This window comes from Eurosta solidaginis, chromosome 2 (genome assembly GCF_040869045.1).
Source record: "Eurosta solidaginis isolate ZX-2024a chromosome 2, ASM4086904v1, whole genome shotgun sequence".
NCBI classification, from domain to species: Eukaryota; Metazoa; Arthropoda; class Insecta; order Diptera; family Tephritidae; genus Eurosta; species Eurosta solidaginis.
Genome location: NC_090320.1, coordinates 177,363,581 through 177,388,131, shown reverse-complemented (window position 1 = coordinate 177,388,131; position 24,551 = coordinate 177,363,581). Strand labels below are relative to the sequence as shown.

Sequence of the window (24,551 nt, the reverse complement as noted above, 5' to 3'; positions counted from 1 at the left end):
AATGGAACCAAAAACTCCATATTTACACGAAGCCTAAAATAAAGGGTCTCTATTATACCTACTTTTGGGCCGATAGTCAAATGTATGTACAATAATTATAAATGTGATTAATAAACCAAGCTATCCAATTTAAAAAATATATTCGCTCAAACCTCTTAAAATTTTAACTATAGATATAAAATAATGTTTAAATTTTTCGTATTCAGCCCAATTCTAAACAAAAATTCCGTGCGAGTTTTTTTCCTTCTCCCATTCCTCGTATTCAGACTCTTCAGATGCTTCAAATTCAACAAGTGTAACATAGCACACCTTAGTTGCAAATGCATTGTCCGATTTATTGGTTATTTGATATAAAAGTGGATTCTTAGTTGGCTCATCTGGATCTACTTTAAGTGGTCTTGGTTTGAATAGACCCAGTCTTTCAAGAAAGACATGGCGGCAACGTATCTCCTCTAATGGCTTAGATAACGCTTCTGATTTTATTATTTCAGGTATTTCCACACGCATTACCTCTTTCAAGTACGTCACCTTTTCTTCGACACGTCGCTCCGACTGTTCAAGTAAATCCGGACAATTCATTAACAATTTCCAAACATTTTTGCTAGTGCCAGCAAATGATTTCAAATAACCAATATGTTAACGTAAACGCATGTTTTCGTTCACATCTAAAAGTTCTGGATATTTTGTTAGCAGTAAAAACATTAGCTTCTCGGTGAATTGAAAGCTGCGCCAAAATTCCATTGCATCAACTAGACGTTGTGTCGTACGTGCAAACACCTCCGGATTACCGGTTGCAATGCGCAGGAAATTGCTCGTATTGAGACCGTGATTCATGAGTGTTTCATGTACATTACGCCATTGTGCCGGGGACACTCTAGCCAACAAAGGATTCACTCTCACAGCTTCGTCTATGTGCGCTTGATCCAATAGTGTTTCATCATCGAGCACTGTGCTCACCGTACTTGGTGTTGATAGCTGTTGGTAATGTATGAACTAAATTAAAAATATTCAGTAACTCGTTAATTTTAATCTTACTTGCTGTCTTCTGTGAAGCAACGGCACATATTTATTGGAATTTGTTGAAAATTTCCGCAACATTACGAAAGCAATAGGAACCTCGGTTCAAAACAAATAGAACAGCAGATTGCGGTGATGTGATGCCGTACTGTAAATGGCCCCAATGCCAACAATGAAAAGAGGATAAATAAAATAAGAGCCACCAGTCTGCTACGAGTGGCCAGGAACTCCCAGAAATCAAAAAATATATGCCGAATTTTTTCTAAGAGGGACATTTTTGAATTGTCTCGCATTTATTCCTACAGTGTAGGCACTTTTTGCAACTGTTGTTTTTGGAAAGAGAATTAATTAGTTAATTAAATACAGGCGGAAAAATAAACGCAAGTACCCCACGAAAATGGTTAGAAGAGATTTTATGCACATCTCGCCCAAAAAAACCAGCGACTACCTCTTAGAAAACATTGAGCATATGGCTGCGAGTAACGAGTGACGTCTCTTCATAATTTATCCTCTTTGCTTTGGCTTTTTACGTTTATCGCGTCAACTAAAGCTGCAGACATTGGTGCTTTATCGGTAACCGGACCGGTAACCTTATAACAGCTGATTCGACCAACCTTATGAGAATCAATGCAATCAATTATTGGTGCCGCTAAGGTCGTAACCGTATCGTAGCCAACCAATTGGTTTTTGGTTTACCGTCGTAACAATAAACAGCTGATTACGTTAGGGATACGACTACATCATCGATGTAGCACAACACAGCGCGTCCTTTCACTTCTCCTTAAATACAACGAGTACCGTTTTGAATAATGCGGCTACTTCCTTAACCAACGAAGGAACATTCCCTACAACAAACGAAAATATAATGGCGATACTACAAACAATATTACAGAAGCATATCGACCTGGAATTTAGATTGACTAAGATTGTTGAAAAGGTGCATAGTGAAATATTGAACTGTTATTTGTGAAACCCTAGTAATTGTAGCCGCAATACCTTGATTCTCTTTAATTATTATTTATGCTATAATTTCAGCTTCCAGAATTGGCTCAACATAAAGTTATGCGTGACTCAAAAGTTCTGATTAAGAAAACGCACAAAATAGTATGCCGTATCAGCGGAGAAATGGAAAATGATACTCACACCGAGCTCTCAATCGTTATGCCACTAACATCGTTGGATTCAGTTTATGACATTGAGAAAAAGTTGGACTCAGATGATTATCAAGAATCAATGGTATTTTTGAATATTTTTAATTGTATTTCATAACTTAAATTGGTGGTTTTCATTTAGAAATCATATATCTTTATGCTGAAAGATGCATCATCAGACATTATTGGAGTAATGAGAAAACTTTTCTCTGACAACGTTCTCTTCAATTTTACCTGGGACGGAGTACATGGCAAACGATCTTTATCTAAACTGAAACTCGTGAACAGCGTACTTTTTGGTAGTGTAATTTAAATTGTTTTAAAATGTCATTATTTTCATTGTCCATTCCTATTAATTTAGACGTTTTCAAACTGCAATGCAGGATCGACTTCGAAGACAGCATGAGACGGTGTTTAACGCTGAGCCACAACCGGCATAAACAAAGGCGGTATCTGACCAATAAATCCAGCTCTGCAACAGCATAAACCTACATACAACAAACGAAGAAGATACACTGAAATAATCTTGATTAAAAACTATATAAGAACCTAATAATTCTAAGTTTTTTCCTACGTTCCTATTCTAAGGTTTTTATGCCTAATTAAAATAATATTCAACAATCGCACAAAGTTTGCAAAGAATTTTAAAGCAATTTAATTGCAACGAATTTGTCAATAATTTTTAACCAAAAATGTATAAACTAGATGTATAAGAAATACGTATTTTGAATATAAATATTTGTGATGAACTTAACTGAAATAATTCTAAGTTTTTTCGTACGTTACTAATCTAATCTTTTTATGCTCTAATTAAAATAATATTCAACAATCGCACAAAGTTTGCAAAGATTTTTAAAGCAATTTAAATGCAACGAATTTGTCAATAATTTTTAACCGAAATTTATAAAATTGATGTATAACAAGAAAATATTTTGAATATAAATAATTGCTGATGAATTTAACTGACAGTACCAATACCATCAACTAAATAGTCCTTATAAATATTGTAATCACATAATTCAAAACAAAAAATTACTATGAGTACCTACGTTTATTATTGCAAAATCACGAAGAAATAAAATTGCATGAAGTACATTCAATCTAAAATTATTCCACTGAATGCCTATATCGCATTTTAAACTAAAAAATGTGAAAACTTAAAAAAATTTCAGATCGGTAGTTAAGTGTAAATCGATCCATGAAAGCATCGTGAAATAACTTTTTTTTTGGTAGTTAACGTTATCGTTTAGCCTGGTTTTGTTACCAATTTTGTTATTTTCGTGGTATAAATCAACATTCAACACAAAGTTACTCTGATTACGAGTTGAAATACTTTAAGGGTTAGGTTGCGATATGTAAAATTACATATTTTTGTACATAGTTCTAAAATGTAAAGGAAAAAAATGTATATTTGTGTATTAATTAAATTATTCAAAAGATATTGTTATATTAATGATATAGAGAAGCGCCAACACGAATGCAAGTGGTTTCAAACCACTGGTAGGCAATTCACCACTTTAACTGTCAGAAAAAATTTTAAATTGTTTATTTTATATAAAAAAAATTTGAAAGTTGCAAGTGAACTTCTGAAAGCTCAGGAATTTCAATTTAAGTTCAAAAAATTACAATTGAAGTTCACAATTTTCAATAGAAGTTCAGTAAATTATAATTGAAGCTCACGAATTTCAACTGCAGTTCAGCAAATTACAACTGAAGTTCAGAAAATTACAATTTAAGTTCAAATATAATTTTCTCAACTACAAACAGAAATTCTGAACTTCAATTTTAATTTTCTGAACTACAAATAGAAATTCTGAGCTTGAATTTAAATTTTCTGAACTTGGATTGAAATTTTTGAACTTAAATTGTAACTTTCGAACCTCAATTGCAGCTTTCTGAACTAAAATAAAAAAGGTATAACATTAAAATTGGCGAATTACAAGTCAACTTACCCAAATTGTGAATTGCCTACTCACGATTTGATGGTTTACTGCAACAAATAGTTCTGTTAGTTCTTTTCTTTTGTTTTCTATATCATTAATTAATTTATTTAAGTTTCCCTTAACTTTGTATGCATACAATCGCATACAATCGCATACAATAAAATTTGTATTTATGGGTCACCAACAAGACTGAAAAACTATTCCTTAAGACTTATAGTTAATAATTTACAACTATTATAAATAATGTAATATATTGTAAAAATGTTTAATAAAAGAAATGTTAATAGATTTGAATTAAAGAAATATTTTATTTATATAGCAGTATAATCCAAGTAAAAAAACGGTCATAACACTAGTAAAAAGACGGTCATATTAACGTAAAAATACTCGTAAAGTTACAGGTATATAACTCAAAAAATGATTGCCAGAACGTGAATGTAAGAACAGTACAGCACTATAGTTTGTTTACTTTTCGATAACCTAAAACCGTATATGTGTGAGCAGTATGGACAATCACATAAATAGGTACGACGGAATGGACTGGTCACAAATGTTACTGCTGCCCTGTACAAATGCTACTTAGCGATTTACGTGTTCCATCGACACAGCTGTTAGTCATTTTCCTAGTCAATTTACGGGCACATTTTTGCTGGGGAGTTTCCGGAAAAAAGTGTGATTTGCTGGAGCTAAAATAGAGGCGGCCTGGCGATATATAAAAAAAAGGGGATCGTGTAACATCGGTTGACACAACTTCAATAGCAAGGCGCCATTTCTTCTTTTCTATACTTTTGTATCGCAACTTTCGCCCCATCACCAGTCATTAGGTGTGTTCACGAACACGCTCCCAAGTCAACCGCAACCGTAGACCATAACAGCAGACCGTAACAAACCTGATCCGCTTCGAAGACCTGACAATGAAGCGAACAGGAAACCGGATCCTCTGTGGGAAGCCACTGCCAGGGGCCTCCGATGCCAATCAACGTGGGGCACGACTCACCCCTGAGATAAGAGTCTCAAAGTCCTACTACGAAGCTACCCGGGCAACATAAGTCCATCAAAAAAAGGTTAAGTCAAGTTGGGAATTAATTCTGTTTCCTAGTTTAAAAGGGCTTTGCGGCAATTAGACATTTGTTATGGAGAACTCGTCAAAACTCCGAAAGATGATTTCTAGTGGCTATCGCCCCCACAGGAAGGCAAAACAAAAAAAAGGTGTATACATTTTGATATGGAGAACTCGCCCAAACTCCGAAAGGCTAGTGGTTATCGCCCCCACAGAAGGCCAAAAAAAAAAATAAAAAAATTTTGGGTAGACATTTTGATAAAGGAGAACTCGTCCAAACCCCGAAAGGCTAGTGGTCATCGCACCCACAGAAGGTCAAAAAAAAAATTTGGATACTCAATGGGAACGCTGACATCTCCTGTTCCCCGAAGGCACTCGGGCTCCAAAAAAAAATTAAAAAAAACACAAACTCATTCATTCTTGTCCCTAGTGCTACCAACCGCATCGCATAAGGGGGGGGGGGGGGGGGGGCTGCCTCTGTGACTGGTTGGGGTCACCAGGGTCAATGTCCTACACACACAGGTTGGTCCCAACATACCCAGCCGCAACGCAGAGGCGGGATGGTCAACTTCACAAGTTGACCCGACTGACCCCCGCGACCAGTGCCTCAAGAACCACGTTGGGCGCCATCTGTTATGGAATCGCATCTATGGTGGAAGCAGTAAGGAAGGCGGTGGCAAGTCATTGTCGGCTGGGGCGGGTCCTTGCCAACCTTACTGTTCCTGCGCCATAAACAGAAAAAAGTTCCTATCATGCCTATCAAACTAGCAGCTGTCAAATTTAAAATAAACTGACAGGAGCGCAGAGACGACTTAAAACGCTTAAAATTCAAAATAAAACAACATCCGGCCGAACCGGATGTCACGGACAGACCGTTAACATTCAAAAAATTTAAACTTCAAAAAAAATCAAACGCTTTCTTCTTTTCGATACTTTTGTATCGCAACTTTCGCCCCATCACCAGTCATTAGGTGTGTTCGCACGAACGCGCTCCCAAGTCAACCGTAACCGTAGCCCATAACAGCAGACCGTAACAGTATTAATAACTATATGTTGTTGCAGAGTCAAAATGAAAAAAGTTGAGAGTATAAATACGTATATTTTGTCCGTATTCGGAACGAACTCACCGCTTTAGCCGTAGATATTTGTTGTAGTTAATCGGGATTGGCAGCAGGCCTATGTTTTGCGGACCTGCTGTCGTTGTTGTAGCTGATGGTGTTGCAGCAGGCCTATGTTCGGCAGCCCTGCTGTTGTTGTTAATAAGGCTGGTGTTGTTGTAGCAGGCCTATATTCGGCGGCCCTGCTGTTGTTGTTGATAAGGCTGGTTTTGTTGCAGCAGGCCTATGTTTGGCGGCCCTGCTGTTGTTGTTGTACCTGGTGTTGCAGCAGGCCTATGCTCGGCGGCCCTGCTGTTGTTGTTAATAAGGCTGGTGTTGTTGCAGCATGCCTATATTCGGCGGCCCTGCTGTTGTTGTTGTAGCTGGTATTGTTGCGCGTCTGATTGGCACTGTCAGTGGCGGTTGCGCTCGTTATTGGCGCATCGATTTGGTAGCGCGTTGTGTGCACGCAATAATGGTGGCAGCCCTTAGACCTGACGATACTGTTGGCTCCGCGAACGTCCAGATTTGAGGAATGTGGAAATTGAGGTGCTATCAATTGTTGATGTTGCTGTTCGGAAGATTGCACACGCTGTTGTTAATATGTCACTCCAGGAGTGATATGTCTGGCGTCTTGGTATATGACGATGCTGATGTGCTGGTGATGCCGGGTTACTGGATATGGTTGAGGGTGGCGATATTGTAGTTGGTGTTGATGTAAATGACACCGCTAAGCCAACACCACTATTGCTACCGATCATTAGATGAACACTTGTTGTTGATGATTATACTTATGATGTAGTAATTGGTGCTGCTGTTGTGTTACTGAAACGTTACTCACAGTTGAGGAATCAGGGATATTGCATGGCAATCGTTGGGATTATTCCAACATTCCAGTGCTCCTCGCATGCGTGGAGGAGGCAACGGCGATGTCTTTCAATTACTATTTATTAAGATTAATATTCACGATGTTTGGCAATTTAGCACGTCCTGAGAGTAAGTTAAAACAATTTCAATGTTGCCACCGGTTAGTTTAATTCGTTTCCAATTGAATTTATTCATTTCGGAGACATTTTTCGGGTTAAATGTTGAAATGTAAATTCACGTATGTAGCTCCTCAGCCTTTCAAAATTTGACTATGTATATAAGCACGACTTTGAGTAATTCAGAAAATACGATGAAAATATGTAGAAGAGTGTTTTATTGTTGCTACAAACCGCCCGATATTTGATGGTGAACTATCTGTATTTGAGGGCGGCGCTCGTCAGTCCCATCATTATATGTAGATACACTTATGCCACTCTGCCGAATGAAAAAATTTACGTGTACACTTTTTACCGGCAATCCTTAATTAGATATAATATTTGTTAACACTTTAATATAACAATCTTGATTATATTGATTGATATTTGGTGACTGAGCAGTGCATTTGTAATTGTGATCGCTGCAATTTTCACTTCGGCGTCTTCGCCCAATCGTCACACTTACATATGGTTTTATGTATATCCTTTGTGTTCACTACTATTTATATCTTCTATGCATTCACATACTAGAATTTGGTGATTTCACTGTTTTTATATTTATTTTAAATTAAATCAAGTTTTTTCTTTCCGTTCACAATTTGCAGGGAATATTTAGAATAAGATGCCACGATTTTCCAACTTTTCTTTTTTTCGAGGGGTGGCGGGGGTCCTAAAAATCATAAAATTATCATCCGCAACTCTCGGAAACTCTTAGTTTATGAAATATAAGCTTTTTAATTTCCAAATTTAGTAAAATTTCAACTTAAGTCCTGCACTTAAAATTCGGGTCGCACATGTCGATAGCGATATCAAAAGACGCGTATTTGCGTCAAGATTCAGAATCCGAAAGCAGAAACTACATTTTTTTACCTCGTTTAAAAGTTATTCGTGGAAAACCCGTCGATACTATTGTCGCTTTTATCAATGTATTTTGTTTTGTGATTCTCTGAATAATTTGAAATTAATGTATTTAATTGGAACAAGTGCAGAATACATACATTTGTCAAAAAAAAAAAATAAAAAATTGGACTTTATAGAGATTTTTATGCTGATTCCAACGGTAATTCTGCGTATAACACCTTTCTGCATAGGCGGCCTTCGGCAGCGCTTATAAAAAATAACCCTTCTGCGTAGTACACCCTTCTGCGCAGCACCCCAAATAATATTAGACTTTAATTATTAAAAGTGTTTTACAAAAACAAAATACATTAATAGTGTATGTTTGTTTGCATTTATGTCGACGTGCCACCACCTTATAATGTTCTACCAAGATAAAAAGATATTGTTGCGGAGCTGGCAACACTATTCACCACCGTCATTTGTTTAATTGCAACAACGAAAAAAGCGACAACATTACCGACGGGTTTCCCGCGAATAACTTTTAAACGAGGTAAAAAAATTTAGTTTCTGCATTCGGATTCTGAATCTTGACGCAAATACGCGTCTTTTGATACCGCTATCGACATGTGCGACCCGAATTTTAAGTGCAGGACTTAAGTTGAAATTTTACTAAATTTGGAAATTAAAAAGCTTATATTTCATAAACTAAGAGTTTCCTAGAGTTGCGGATGATAATTTTGTGATTTTTAGGACCCCCCCTACCCCTACAAATCAGCAAATGAAAATCGTGGCACCTTATATAAAATCCAACCCCAATTTGCAACGACACTATTTCATTTCTTCACAACTTTTTCTTTTTTCTGACCGCAGATCTCTGCTAAAAATGGCGTATGACGCCGTCCGGCCGCTAAGCAAAATTTTCTTTCCATCCTAAGGATGGAAAAACGCAGTTATCTAACTGTGGCGGCCATTACCGAATGGTTCATAGTTATGGTTAGCTCATCCCTACAGCGTTATACATGTATGCGTTCCGGCTGTCAAACCTTGGTGTTGAGGTTAGGTGAATGGAACGTAGAGAAAGCGTACAACTTTGCAACTTTTGTGTGTTGTGGGAACGTCGTACGCTAAATTAGGTAAAATTTTACCACCACGACAGTGCATAATTGCTAATGCAGCGGTTGCATTTTACGTTCGCCATCTCCTTTTGACAAGCTCTTGGTCAGTACAATGAAACGAATAAAATCAGCTGATGAGATGAGCCACCTACACCATTGAGCCAGGTGTTATTGAAAATTTGTCAATTTCATAGGAATTTTTGATGATGCCACCCGCACGAAACTACAAAATTTTTGTTTTAAGCACCCCAGGCAGACATGAGTGAGGGTGAATCCTACCTTTTAGCTATCACTAGCCAACTGGTGCGTTCCAAGGGTGAATCTCCCAAGTGGACCAAAACAATCCCACCTTTTTTCCTATCACTACCCTGCAAAAATTGTTGGATTACGTGTTCCATTTTCTTCATGTTGGAGTGCTCTAACAATACTCCTTTGCAATGCGTTTGCGGACCACCATCAGCCGATCATTGCTCGTTTTTTAACGACAGTGATCACGACACGATGACGATCGAACAGAGTTGCCAAAAGTAAAATATTGCATGCAAATAACTAATAATAAAATTTTACATTGGCAACTCTGATAAAATGCAACAGGCACTGGTTTTATGTATACATACTAAAGTATGTATAGAGAAATATTAGTTTCTTTATTCACGCAAATGCTAAATAACATAAGAATATTCGTAGTATAAAATATAAAAGTTGTATTGCCCCTCTTCATTTACTTTCATTTTAAATTAAATTCACTTCGATAATTCTTTCCGACACAATTCCTCTTTAGTACTTTGGCATATGATCCTCTGTGGGTGCTCCATGGAGTACTACAGTGAACGTACTTTGGAAAGTACTCTCACGTATGTACTCTATGGAATACTCACAAACAAAGCGAGAGTGGGATCACCTACTCCTCTCCTAGGACATCGCAATGTTAATTGGAGCACATTTTTTGTATGAATACGGATTAGATTTGGAGCAGTCCTATACTCCCAAAGGAGTATTCCTTACATTATTTTTAGAGTACTCTCGTTTTTTGAAGGGTAGCCAACTGGTACGTTCTAAGGTTGACTCTCCCAAGTGGACCATAAATTAATTAATGGTGACTTATAACCATAAAGCCATAACCAGATAAAACAGCTGATCGAACCTACCTTATGGCAATCAATGTAATCGATTAATGGTGCCATACCATAACGCTAACTCGCTTACATTGATTTCCTTAAAGCTGGAGTCATTGGTGCCGTATGTCGTATCGCTGTATCCGTATCCCTAACGTAATCAGTTGTTTATCGTTACGACGGTAAACCAAAACCCAATTGGTTGGCTACGATACGGTTACGACCTTAGCGGCACCAATTATCGATTGCATTGATTCTCATAAGGTTGGTCGAATCAGCTGTTAAAAGGTTACCGATACGGTTACCGATAAAGCACCATTGTCTCCAGCTTAAGACAGATTCGATCAGCTGTTTTATCTGGTTATGGCTTTATGGTTATAAGTCACCATTAATTCGCCCTTAACACACTGGCACTTCCCGTAAACTCTAACCATCATCCAAAGGACCATGTCCCCTATGATGAGCATTTTTCGATCATCGATCTTCGCTGGCTATCGAAAATCGAATTTGAAATTGGTTTTTGCCGTCTTCCAGTGAGTTTTACAGCTCCGGCTCACGCTCAATTCTAACGGGAATGCTCTGGATCATTGAGAGACTTGAGAAGCAGACGTCGTGAAATTTTCGCACACGTGAAATGTGATAGGCAGATGTCGAAGCTTTTTTCATTTAACTCACACGGCGGAAGGCTAAGCAGCGACATTTAGTTTTGACAAAGTAGGTTTATTAAAGACAGCGTTGCCAAACTAAAAAGAAGTAATTAACAAATTATCTGGCTCACAAATTGAACCAGACTTCTATCTGGATTTATCTGACTCAAATCGTTGTTGTTGCATTTACATGCAAAATAATTTATCTGTCTCAGGATTTTGCCACCGGATGATGGCTATTATGTCATCTAATCTCTGTCGAAATTTTCGTTGTGTATCCAATTTTGAAGCGAATAGAAATTTGTTGTCGACGCTGTATCGAATTAGAAGAAAATTGTTTGAAACGTAAGTTTTTTGTGTTTATCTTCTACTTTTTTGCTACCTAATAGTAGTTTCAAACTATTTGTATTAATCGTATATATATGTTAGGATGCTTTATTTTTATTAAAATTAATATCTACACAAAAATTATTTAAGCGCCAAATACACGACACGAAAATTTCCGCGAACATTCCGCAATCTTGTTCGCAGCTTAGGCCATACACCATACAAACTTTTGGCCAAACATTAGTTCTCTTTCAGACAGCGATGAATAGGGACAACAATTGTGCTGCAGCAATATTGCTCGCTGTGGCAATTAAGCGTAAAAAAAAGAGAGAAGATCGCAAAAAAAGAATTTGGTGCAAAGAATGGTTTAAAAAACGAGCAGTTCTTGGACAAAGTGAGCTTATTAAAGAACTGGAATTCACGTCACAAAATGATTTTAAAAATTACGTTCGTATGAGCAAGGCAACATTTGACCAACTTTTACAACAAATTTTGCCACTCATAACGAAACGGGATACAATAATGAGAGAAGCGATTCCCCCTCATCACCGCCTTGCTTTAACTTTGCGCTTTCTAGCTAGTGGCAATAGCTTTGAAGGCTTAAAATGTTTGACAGCAATTGCGCCCGCAAACTACTTATTTTTTTTATAACTGTATCCTTTGTGGTATCAGGATCTACTTCTTTTAATTTTTCGGTTAAAGTCGCATAATCATTATTCTTTTTAATTCTATTACAATAATCTTTGCTTTTTACTTGCCACAATGATGGCAAAGATTTATACATTTAAATAAATTCACTGAGAAATTTTTTATTGTCCATTTTACTTTTCCGCGCACGTCTGTTCCGTTCAGAAATTACTACGATTATGAGCCATACACGCACGAACAGTTCGCGCAAATGTTCGCCAAAAATTAAAATATTTTGATTTTTGGCGAACATTTGCGCGAACTGGCAAACACCACCATACACGACATAAAAGGTCGCAGAAACATGACATAACGGGAATGTTCGCGGAAATGTTCGTGTCGTGTATTTGGCGCTTTAACAGCCTCATTCAGTTTGGCGAACGATACGCTCAACGAACGATACCTGCTTGGACGATATCGTGTGCTTATAGTATTCTGAATCTTACGTTGCCGTTTATCGTGTAGCTTTACGTCGTTCGTCAACTACGCGATAATCAAGTGTCAAACATGCAACTCTGTGCGCATATGTTTTGTTTTTGCGCACGTCCATAAAGTTAAGAAAATAAGTGAAATAAATAAGTGATATAAATATAATAAAAATGTATCAAGCTATTGCTCTATTAGTGTCCCAAGAAGAAGAATTAAACATCCAAAGGCGGATATTGAGAGACCGCTCGAACGTTCTTCACTTACCGGACGCTGAGTAAAATATCAAATTTCGCCTGTTTTGAAATTGTTTAAAAAATAATTTTATTTGAAGATTTGTTCAAAATTTTCCCGTTAACAAAGAAATGTTTCAACATATCTTTGACGAAATACAAATATTTTTCAAAGATACATTTCATGGCACGCATTTACCACTCCAACTAAAATTATCCACGTTCCTGCGTTTTTGGCAACAGGCAGTTATCAAAAATCAGTTGGAAATGAAAGCATTTCATCTATGGCCAAGCCTACGGTAGCGAAAGTCATTGATGAATGATTATCCATTTTTGAGAATCATTTCAGCCAAAAGTGGGTAAATTTTGAGAGGAGTGAGGAAGAAGAACGTGCAGTAAAAGAGCACTTCTTTACCAAATTCGGCATACCGGGTGTTGTTGGCTGCGTGGATGGCACTCACGTGCGGATCAAGTCACCTCCTGCAGAAATGAAGCACCTATATTACAACCGGAAAGGCTCTTATAGCTTAAATGTGCTGTAAGTATGTATACTGATAGGCTACGTTCACTATGGTGACAGCTTTTTTTTATTTCCTTCTATAGATATGTGACCACAATATGGTGATAATGTTTGTGGATTCAAGGCATCCAGGGCAAACCACGACTCATTTATATGGAAGCATAGTGAAGCAGAACGGCAATTGAGAACACAATATCAAAATGGAAAAAGGAATTTTTGGCTGCTAGGTAATTATATTTTTTAATTTCTCTATGATTCAACAAAAAACAAACAAACATATTTTGGCAGACGATTCCGGATATCCTCTGCAACCTTATTTAATGACGCCATTTAGGACCCCCTCAGAAGCGGTTCAAACTCGATACAATGAGGTACATTGTAAAGCTCGAAATCTTATCGAACGCTGCTTTGGGGTGGTGAAAAACCGATTTCGCTGTATCATAGGGTCGAGGGGACTTCATTGTTCGGCTGAAAAAGCAATAAAAATAATAAACGTTTGCTGCGCAATCCACAATATTTGCATTTCGTTTAAGCATGAACTGCCTCTGAGTTTGAACAGCGGCAATCTCTCGGAAGTACATCACGATCTCCTACCCGATGAAGAAGCGTCGAGTGCAGCATTGAATGTAAGAATGCAAATAGCTGAAAACCTCATTTAAAAGAGATTCCGCATGTTTTCGTTTGTTTAAAGCAACGAAATCACCAGCGAAATCGCCGATGGACCCATGGCGGAACGATACAAGGTGGCAGCATGGTGAAATACCTACAAACATAAATAAAAATTCCATGTTCTTTGTTTTTGTAAATTCGATGGACAAATGTCAAAATCGTACTGCGTCGGAAGTTGATGTATCAAATCAAATAAAAAAAGCGTATAATCAGCTGTCCAATGCTGCCACCTTGTATCGTTCCGCCATGGATGGACCTATGCACTTTGATGTATTTAAATGACTTAAACTCAAGTATCTGTTTTTGTTACATTATGGACAAAAAATATGCACAATTTAATCTGTTTGGTCAATGCACAATGTGTTCATTTACAAAATCCATTTTAAAACAATAGCAAAATAAGTTGTAACATTTTGGCATATAGCAAGAAAGCAATAGATTGTCTTTGCGAAGTTTCAGCCAAATTCTACTATATCTTCATGCCTTTTGAATACTTTATATAATCAAGAGCCCTATGGTTTTATGTAAGCGAGTTATCCGCGAGATTTACCTAAAAAGGAAACCAATCAACTCACAAGAGCCTAACATTTTTTGATATTACACGATTAATTAAAAAAATCAACCCAATTACGAAGTATACAAAATCTGCTATGAAGTATTATTTCTTGTATGTCTTATGTTCGGACACCATGAAAATGATTTAAGACTTTCCTGGTTTATAATTAACTACTTGTTTATTTGTTTTCGAAATGGTACAGTCGCAATACCCAGTAAATGCTTCTTTCTTTTCAGTTGCTCTTAAACAAACATAATAATTCATATTCAATAATTATAAGCTGGCGTTAAGCTCATGAATTCTTAAATATTATTATTTTTGCTATTGACCAATTTTTTGCACCCAACTCCTAAATTGATTTAACATATCTGATAGCAATGAAAGTAAAAAAAAATAACCTTGGGGAAAACGTATTTAGTACTGAATGGAAAAAAAGTGTGCATTCATTTCAAGTTTACATTCATTAAAGATTGGGAATGGTTCTTACATTTACACTCTATATTGAATTATATTTTACCATTCAATAACACACACACTTTAGCTTTGAGTTAAACTATCTTAAGCCATTCAGGAATGGAGATTTATAATATGCAACCAAATAATCACAAATTTTTAAAAGAATGCTGATAGAATGCACACTCAATTGATTCAATCTTTTTACAGCTCTGATTGATAGCTTGTGTCAATTCATAAAATTCATTTCATAAAAACAAGAGCATTTATATCGACGCTGATGATAAAACATGCAAGATTTAACGTTAAATCTTTTCAGAGGCCTAAATCTCGAATAAAGCGTAGGTGGAAATATGGTCTGAGTATGTGAATGAATAGTTATGATTGATAATGAATTTCTACAAATTTCATTGTTTTATTGTTTTATTTGCATAAGCTATTAAATCCATGTTTGTAGTAATACTTATATCTAAATCTTTATATCTATACTTTATGTAAAATAAATATGTTGTGAGATCCATGTTTTATAGTACATATTTACTATACAGTTGCGAACCCAAAAATACCAGTGCCAATTTTTGTCAAATTTCAGCAAGTTTCGCTTCAGTTAAAATATTTTTACAATTTCTTTTATAAAAACATAGGTCAATATGTAACTAGACGAATATAAGTTGGATCTTAAAACTTTACTCAAAAATCGGGAAAATCCAGCGGATTCTCATGAAAATTTGCAACTTTTTACCAAGAATTTTTAGAAATTTTCTGAGAATTCATTTTTGTAGCTCATTTTATTTTAGTATTGTCAATTTTTTTCTAACGGACCATCGTATTTTTTTCCTTTTATAAAAAAAAATTCCCTTCTAAAATTTGTATGGAAAAAATTCGAAGGTCCGTTAGAAAAAAAATTGCCAAAAATGAGAAAGTATTTTTATCGAAATAAGATTAGCACATTATTGGACTAAAAGAGAACGAGCTACAAAACTGAATTCTCAGAAAATTTCTAAAAATTCTTGGTAAAAAGTTGCAAATTTTCATGAGACCGCTGGATTTTCCCGATTTTTGAGTAAAGTTTTAAGCTCCAACTTATATTCGTCTAATTATATATTGACCTATATTTTTATAAAAAAATTGCAAAAATATTTTAACTGAAGCGAAACTTGCTGAAATTTTGATAAAAATTGGCACTGGAACCAAAACTTGCTAAAAGTGCCACTACTATTTTTGTGTTCACATCTGTATATCGAAATTGTTCAAGACTTTTATTCATTTACTATCACAAAAAATAAATTAGTGGGAAAAAACTTTTTATCTATCTTATTAAGGTACTTATGCTTTCATAAAGCTTCGTTTTAACTTTTTAGGTACTTCTGAATACCTGTTGTCTGTTTTTGATACTTTGTTTTCGTATTGGTAGCAGCTTTTCGTGATGCAGAATACCAATCGACGAGCATTTATCGTTTTGTCCGTCATATTGCAATTCATAATACGAACACACGAACGATGATCGTTTTGGAGGCGATATCGCCAAACAGAATGAGGCTGTAAAAGAAAATGTTATATTTTCATGATGAAAAATTCAATAACAATGAAAATGTTTGAAAATAGAAAAATTAATATTGAATATTTAAATATTTTAAAACATATTAAAATTACAAAGTTAAAAGTAACATAATAACAAAGTTAAATAAAAATAATTGAGCTATTATAATTTACGAACCCTACAAAGTCGTGAATACAAAACAACGGCTTGGAAGACTGGTTTCAAAAATTGGACAAAATCCGTTTATAACAAAAGGAACTTGCAGAAAGGATCAGGTGGAAAAAATCCCGAGTGCATTCCCGTACCCTATGCTCAGTTGAAACAATCCCTAGCGCAAAATCTGAGAATTGTTGCCAATTTCAAAAAGAGCCAAGTCTACTCTTGTGCATTCTTGCAGCCATTCATCTTTACTGGATAGCAAGTCCATGAACGCTTCTATGGTCATTATGAAGTTTAGTTTTTAACACATGTAACAAGGTGTTTAAAAAGTTACAATGTTTAGAAAGCTACAATTACGCGTTGAAATTCATTTCAGCGTTTTATACTTCTGGCTAGTTGCCGTACTTAAGCTTTTTCTTCATAATAAATAATTTGGCTTTTATCTTATTTGACAGATCATGGGAATGTGCTTTTCTGAACGGTTGAATTTATCGAATTATCGAACAATGACACTAGTCTTGATCGAATCAGTGTCATAATAGCCGTGTTTTTTAACACGCGTATATCCGTTTACGCTTAAACTTTATATTGACTGCTAAGAGACAAACTATAAATACACCTCTGAAATTGCTGCGCATAAATTTTGTCCTACTAAATTTCAATACGCATTATACTCAGATGTAACTGAAATATGTGTCTTTGTTTCACCCTGTACACTAATTCTATGTATTATATGTGTGTCCACAATTCATCGCAACTGATTCAGCTATATGTTATACCCTATGGCCATCAGAGCGTTGCGTCTCCGCTTTTCGCTACACCCTGTTGCAGTAGCTAGTTGTTTTACCACAGCCGCTAGATGGGTCTCCTAAGCATTATCTAAGCGAAGATAGGCGTTTTTTAACACGCGCAAACGAAACGTATACGCGCGTGTTAAAAAACACGGCTAATACCAAATGAAAATTCGTTCAATCAGCTCTGTCGACCACATTACTAATAAAAGTGCCTGCACACTAAGCCGTGCGACATGTAGCGGCAGCGGCGCTTCACTTTTTTGCCTATTTGGTCAACATAGCCGTTCATTGCCGCGCTGCGCAGTGCTGCTGCCGCTAGATGTGAATTGCTTCATAAGAATACATGCAAATAATATTTTGCAGCGCAGTGTAGTGCAGCTCAATGTAGTCTTAGCATAAAGGTTTTACCCAACGATCGCTACGTGGTAGAGGACCTTCCCGATGTACCTAATAGCATTTTCTCTTCTGAAATAAATTGTTGCCTAAGTAAATGGTAAAGCCTTAATAGAGTTACTCCTAGCCCAGAAAATTTTCATTATTTATATTGAATGCAAATGGCTACCCCGTGTTTTAGCTGATTTTCTCAAACGCGCTGTCTATGATAATAAAAATTTATTAGCAATTATTTCCCTCATTTCAATTTTCATTTTCATCTCATTTCGCTAAAAATTTGTGAAGTTAGGAAAATAAATTGTCACGATCATCTGGTTTAGCATAGTTGCACTGCCACACCGCCATTTTATGCAGGTAAAAGTGTAAGGCTTTTGCGTTTCGAGCAGGCAACAATTTTCACAAAAGAACGAAATACCCCGTAAAGGCGTTACCTGCTGTTTAGGATATAACTAAATATATTTACAACCGTTGCGCGGCGTACAAAAAGTGTAACACTTTTTCCAGAAAAGAAACCGCAATAAGCATCGAAAGCGTTATGCAGGAGTATTTACGAATGACAACATGAAATCTTGGGCAAACGAGGCAACTGATGAAGTTTGTGGGCTACTTTTATTGTATTGTTCTTGTTATTTTAACTTTAACCCATGTTTCACTTTTAACCCATGTTCACTATTGAGAACTACAGAGGCATAGCTAAGCTCTCAGCTATCCCTAAAACTTTTGAGCAGATAATTACATACCAGCTTCAATACTTGTGTAGCTCTTTAATATCACCTTGTCAACATGGTTTTGTTCATCGGAGATCAACTACTACCAACTTGCTTGAATTTACGTCTTTTGTTATGAATGGTTTTTTAGTTTGCAAACAAACAGATGTAATTTACACCGACTTTAGTAAAGCATTTGACTCTGTTAATCACGAGCTCTTAGTTACCAAACTTGATCTTCTGGGTTTTCCAGCGCCTTTATTAAGTTGGATTTCAAGTTATCTTGAAAATAGGACTCAGCGAGTTTTCTTTAACAACAATCTTTCAAAGTCGTTTGATGTAACTTCTGGCGTGCCCCAGGGTAGCCATTTGGGTCCATTACTGTTTAACCTGTTCGTTAACGACTTACCAAAGGTTATATTACATTCTAGAGTTTTTATGTATGCAGATGATGTAAAACTTTGTTACACATATCTGCCTTCGAACTTGTTCTGTTTTAATCAGCTTCAGGCCGATCTGGACTCATTTCAAAGCTGGTGTACTGCAAATTTACTTTTTTTGAATTACTCTAAATGTAAGCAAATGACTTTTCACCGTGTGAAGCCGGTCCTATCATCTTATACACTTAACGGCGACCCCTTGGAGCGGATATCTATTGTTACTGATCTAGGAGTTATTTTTGATCCGAAATTAAGTTTTACCACACATATTTCAACCGCTATAAACAAAGCAACTGGTGTATTAGGTTTTATCAAACGTTGGGCTAAAGAGTTTGATGACCCTTATTTCACAAAGATCCTTTATACCTCGCTGGTACGTCCTATTCTCGAGTACTGTTCATGTGTCTGGTCTCCGATCTATCAAATCCATGTTGATCGGATTGAGTCGGTCCAGAGACGGTTTTTAATTTTTGCATTACGAGGTCTCAACTGGGAATCAAGTACTCATCTTCCACCATACAGGAATAGACTTCTTCTAATTAATTTGCCATCTCTAGAGAATCGTAGAGTATTACTTGGCGTTATGTTCATTCACAAGCTCATCATTGGTGTGATTGACTCCCCTGACCTAATCAGTCAACTAAATTTTGCGGTTCCTACTAGGGCGTCCAGGCATTTTGTGCCTTTTCATTTACCTCTATGCCGGCAAAATTTTGCTAGAAACAGTCCCCTGCGCCATTGGTGCTCGCGGTACAATGATTTGTATAACTGCATTGGCTTTGAATGTTCGTTTGCTGCTTTACATACTGCTATACTCTTATGTTTAGCCTGATATTTTAATTTTATTTTTTCTTATACAATGCGATGTCAAATGTTTATAACATACAAATTTTCTATGTACCTTTTTTGAATTTTTTAATTTTAAGAATGGCTCTGTATTTTACATATATATCTGTCTATTACAATAATTAGTCGACCGCTTTGTGTTTGCGTCGACTTTAAATAAATAAATAATAAATAAATTGTTTTAATATTTATCAGGTTGTTTAAATATTTATTTTTCAAATTATTCTTTCTGATTTTCACAATCTGAACAAAGGTATGTTGTTGCTGTAGAGATGAGCCAACCATATAGTTGAGCCATGAGTGCTACCAACCAGAACCAATTAGGATCACAACGTTGTTGTTGCATTTGCATATTACGTTTCTATCCGTATCTGATTCACGCGTCATTGGAACGTGACTAATACCGGATTAGTGAAGTCACAAAAATGCTAATATTCGCCATTATATAGATGTGGCTTTAGTCAGTCACTGGAATTAATTCCAAATTGTCGCTGCGATGCTTCGTTATTTTATTGCGCTGATACACGAATAAATGCCAACTCTAACTGCGAACAATTTCGTAATTTGGGCGGGGACGATTGTTTTGTTTATGTCAAATTGAAACCAAGTTAAAATTTAATATAACCGAATATGGACACCGTAAAATCAGCAGCGTTTCTTGCTTTATTTTTCGGGTGTTTTCTTCATTTGGGTGAGTATTACTAAGTTCTGGTTTCTAAATAATGTGATAACCGTTGCAGGTTTGACTATTAAATGTTGGGACTGTCGATCAGATAATGACCCAAAATGTGGAAATCCGTTTGATAATAGCTCCCTAGTTATAACGGATTGTGCTCAAGAACCTGAGCTACCTCATTTACCTGGTGTACGACCAACTATGTGCAGAAAGATTAGACAAAAAATGCATGGAGAGTGGCGATATTTTCGCAGTTGCGCTTACATGGGTGAACCTGGGATCGAAGGGGACGAGCGCTTTTGCCTCATGCGTACTGGGAGTTACAATATATTTATGGAATATTGCACCTGTAATAGCAAAGATGGTTGTAATGGTTCCGGCTTACTAAGGACGAATAAAACTGCATACTTGCTTAGTACATTGCTAACAGGTGTAGTCACTTGGATTCTAGCGATTTAACAAAAAAGTTCGGATATATGTTTTAGGCAATTTTTTTTGGTAATTCTATAGGACAGCATGACACTGCTAATACGCTCCAAAAATATCGAGAGGTGTCAAAAGACGCGTATTCACCTCGACAACAATAATCCGAAGCCGGAAAATAAAAATTTTAGCTCGTTCAAAAGATGTTTACGAAAAACCGAAAAATTACCTCTGAGTGCTCCGAAAACGTGGGTAGGAATCATATTGTTTTTGCGCAGAAAACCTTTCTGCATTGGTGGCCTACTGCCGCGCGGTGAAAGTCTTGTTAAGGGGTGGACTGCTAATACGCTACCTAAAATATCGAGAGAGGTGTCAAACGACGCGTCTTGACATCAGTATTAATAATCCGAAAGTGGAAAGTTAAAATTTAACTCGTTCAAAAGATATTAACGAAAAACCGAAAATTTTCCCGCGGGTCCTTCCTAAGCCGGGGTGGTATTCATAGTATTTTTGCGCGGAACACCTTTCTGCGTTGGTGGAATTTGGCCGCGATTATAAAAAACTACCCTGGGTAGGGCCAACACCGGTTTGGAGACCAAAATTATATCCGCGGAAAACATGTTCACTATTTTTTTTGTTGTTACACTAACATTACAACAACCACATGAAAATCGCCAACTTCAACTGCAAATATTTCCGGGCAGAGATAAAATTTTTATTTTACGCCTTCGGATTATTCCTCTCAAGATTAATACGTGTCTTTTGACACCTCTCGATATGTTTGGTAGTGTATTAGCAGTCGACCCCTCAACTAGACTTTTACCCTTATGTTAAAAAGTTTTTTGTGGGACCAAAGAAATTATAACAATTACAACAACCACATGAAAATTTTCAATTTCTTTTGCAAATATCTATTGAAAGTCCCAAAATTTTTGATTTCCGCTTTCGGAATCGAGATCCTGAATCTAAAACGCGTCTTTTGACGCCCTTTACATTTTTGGACGGTGTATTGAGAGTGTCATGCTGTCGTATAGAATTACCTTTTTTTAAGAATAAAATTAATTAAATAACAAAAATATCGTAAAAATACTAACAAAAATCATATTACTTCTAAAATGCATTTAAAATCGTGGTTTGCATGTCATTTGTATTAAAATATGTTCTGCGTTTTTCTAGACTAGAGTATATGTAGGTCACAGTGGCAATTAGTACAATTAATGGCAATTAGCTTAATAAGTAAGTCCGTCCATAGATGAACATATGTAAAAAATTAGGTACAAATAACTTGAACGGGTCATACAGATTTTTACTTAACCCTACCTACACTTATAAATTATAATCAATAAAAACATTTTTTACTCTTGTGAAAGGAATATGTACGTATATTCGCTTATAGTGTTTGCAAAATATTACAGTCCGCTGGTGCTGTTGTATTAACTATAAAAAGGTTTTTGGAAGTGTTGGTTGTTGTTAATGTTGTAGCGATAAGGTTTCTCCCCGAAGGCTTTGGGGGAGTGTTATCGATGTGATGGCCCTTTGCCGGATACAGATCTGGTACGCTCCGGTAACACGGCACCATTAAGGTGCTAGCCCGACCATCACGGGAACGATTTATTTGGCCACATTAAACCTTCAGGCCATCCCTACCTCCACACCCCCAAGTTCCAAGAGGTGCTTGGGGTCGCCAGAGCCACGTCTGTTAGTGAAACAGAATTCGCCGCGGATAGGTGAGGTTCAAAATTGGGTTTGGAGATGCTATATATTGCGCTGGCAACCGGAAAGGGTTGCGCCACACAGCCCCTTGAATCTGGTATTTTAGTCGCCTCTTACGACAGGCATAACCACCGCGGTTATATTCTGACCCCCTAACCCGCTGGGGGAAGTATTGTCGATGTTGATGGTCCTTTGCTGGATACAGATCCGGTACGTTCCAGTAACAAAGCAAAATAAAAGTACTAGCCCGACCATCTCGGGAACGATCAATATGACCACATTAAACTTCGTTTCCCAAGGCAGCCGGTTCTATGTACCGAACCGCCTCGGGATTTTTCCCGACCAAGGGCTGCCATTTAACTTGTTGCGTCCCTGTTCGCACCTATTTTATCTGGCAAAGCACTGCTACAACAACCACATTAAACCTAGGCCATAACGCACCCGCACCCCCTAGTGCCATGAGGAACTTGGGGTCGCCAATTAGGGCAATCCCCGCTTAATTCATACAAATAGACAACATTGGTTCTTTGCAGTCCTATAAATAGAACGAAAAAAAAAACAGTTTCTTTGAACTGCCAACAATAAAAAGCATATGTATCTTTAACACATGATATGCCCCTATCAAAGATGACCCCCTATTACGGTATACAACTCAACTCCTGTTTGATATTACGAATTACAACTTATTTCAGTTGAAGTTGAATTGAGTAATAGTCTAGTTGAGAGGTCGACTGCTAATACGCTACCAAAAATATCGAGAGGGGTCAAACGACGCGTCTTGACATCAGTATTAATAATCCGAAGGCGGAAAATAAAAATATTAACTCGTTCCTAAGATATTAACGAAAAACCGAAAAAAGACCATTACCAAATTTTATCTCTGTCCGGAGATATTTGCAGTTGAAATTGGCGATTTCCATGTGGTTGTTGTTGTGTTTTTACCCCCAAAAAAAATTGTGCATCACCGTGGCGGTAGCCACGGTTATACCACACAATCGGACTTGGCACGGCGTAGCCCAGGGTTATTTTTTATAAGCGCGGCCGAAGGCCGCCAGCTCAGAAAGGTGTTCTGCGCAAAAATACTATGGATCCCACCCCCGGTTTCGGAGGTACCCGCGGGTCTTTTTTCGGTTTTTCGTTAATATCTTAGGAACGAGTTAATATTTTTATGTTCCTCCTTCGGATTATTAATATTGATGTCAAGACGCGTCGTTTGACACCTCTCTCGATATTTTTGATAGAGTATTAGCCATTGTAAATTTTACATTTTTTATAGTAAACAATGGTATTAGCAGTCGACCCCTCAACTAAACTATTACCAATTCGGGTCGCACATGTCGATAGCGGTATAAAAAGACGCGTATTTGCGTCAAAGGTGACTTGATACGAAAAATTGGTTTACGCTCTCATTTTTTTCGCTCTCATGAGGGATTTATCTCAAATTTGTGCTGGCAACAATCACAGATAAATCCCTCGCGCCAGCTGAAGCGGGTGCCAGAACAAAAAATGTGTCAACTAAAACGAAAAACGGGCCAAAAATTTCGGTAAAATTTAGTTTGACCTACAACTGTAGAAATGCGTTCAAAAATTATAGGAAAATGGATAACAAATATTTGCTCTAGTGTAGATATTATTAGTTCGAAGGTGGAGGGTAAATATTATTTCCCATTCAAAAGTTATCACTAAAAACAAGTTTTGTAAATATGAAGTCCCCATGCTGGTTACATTCCATTTTTCCATTTTGATCACAGAACCTTGAACGGCCGACATGTAAGAAAAGCCCTATCCACTAAATAATGTTAACTATTATATTCTAGGTCCGATTTACTCAAATTTCACAAGAATATTTGGTTTTCAATGTCAGTTAAATGTGTTACAATATTTGACTAATTAATTTAATCAAAATGTAAATTTTACTTAGAAATGTATAGTTTTCGCCTATCATTTTTTTAAATGATTGAAACTATAAAATCACCGAAATG

General features: G+C 36.7%; 1 protein-coding gene, 1 long non-coding RNA gene and 1 pseudogene across 2 annotated transcripts; 2 read left to right on the top strand and 1 right to left on the bottom strand.

Annotated features, from left to right (window-relative positions):
• Positions 1-213: 213 nt before the first annotated feature.
• Positions 214-1,223, bottom strand: LOC137240072 (transcription termination factor 4, mitochondrial-like; annotated as a pseudogene).
• Positions 1,224-2,147: 924 nt separating this feature from the next.
• Positions 2,148-2,995, top strand: LOC137242466 (uncharacterized). The gene is made up of 3 exons (XR_010950249.1): positions 2,148-2,253; positions 2,311-2,467; positions 2,530-2,995. It is a non-coding gene; the product is annotated as an uncharacterized lncRNA (long non-coding RNA).
• Positions 2,996-20,208: 17,213 nt separating this feature from the next.
• crok (crooked) lies at positions 20,209-22,225 on the top strand. Its single transcript, XM_067766459.1, has 2 exons — positions 20,209-20,448; positions 20,498-22,225. Exons 1-2 carry the CDS (start codon positions 20,388-20,390, stop codon positions 20,890-20,892), a joined length of 456 nt encoding a protein of 151 aa, XP_067622560.1. The 5' UTR covers positions 20,209-20,387; the 3' UTR covers positions 20,893-22,225.
• Positions 22,226-24,551: the final 2,326 nt, after the last annotated feature.

Bases quoted from the DNA above. Each gene is read 5' to 3' on its own strand.
- crok (XM_067766459.1), top strand. From the start codon at position 20,388: ATGGACACCGTAAAATCAGCAGCGTTTCTTGCTTTATTTTTCGGGTGT. The intron at 20,449-20,497 runs GTGAGTATTACT...TAACCGTTGCAG, and splicing joins CGGGTGTTTTCTTCATTTGG to GTTTGACTATTAAATGTTGG.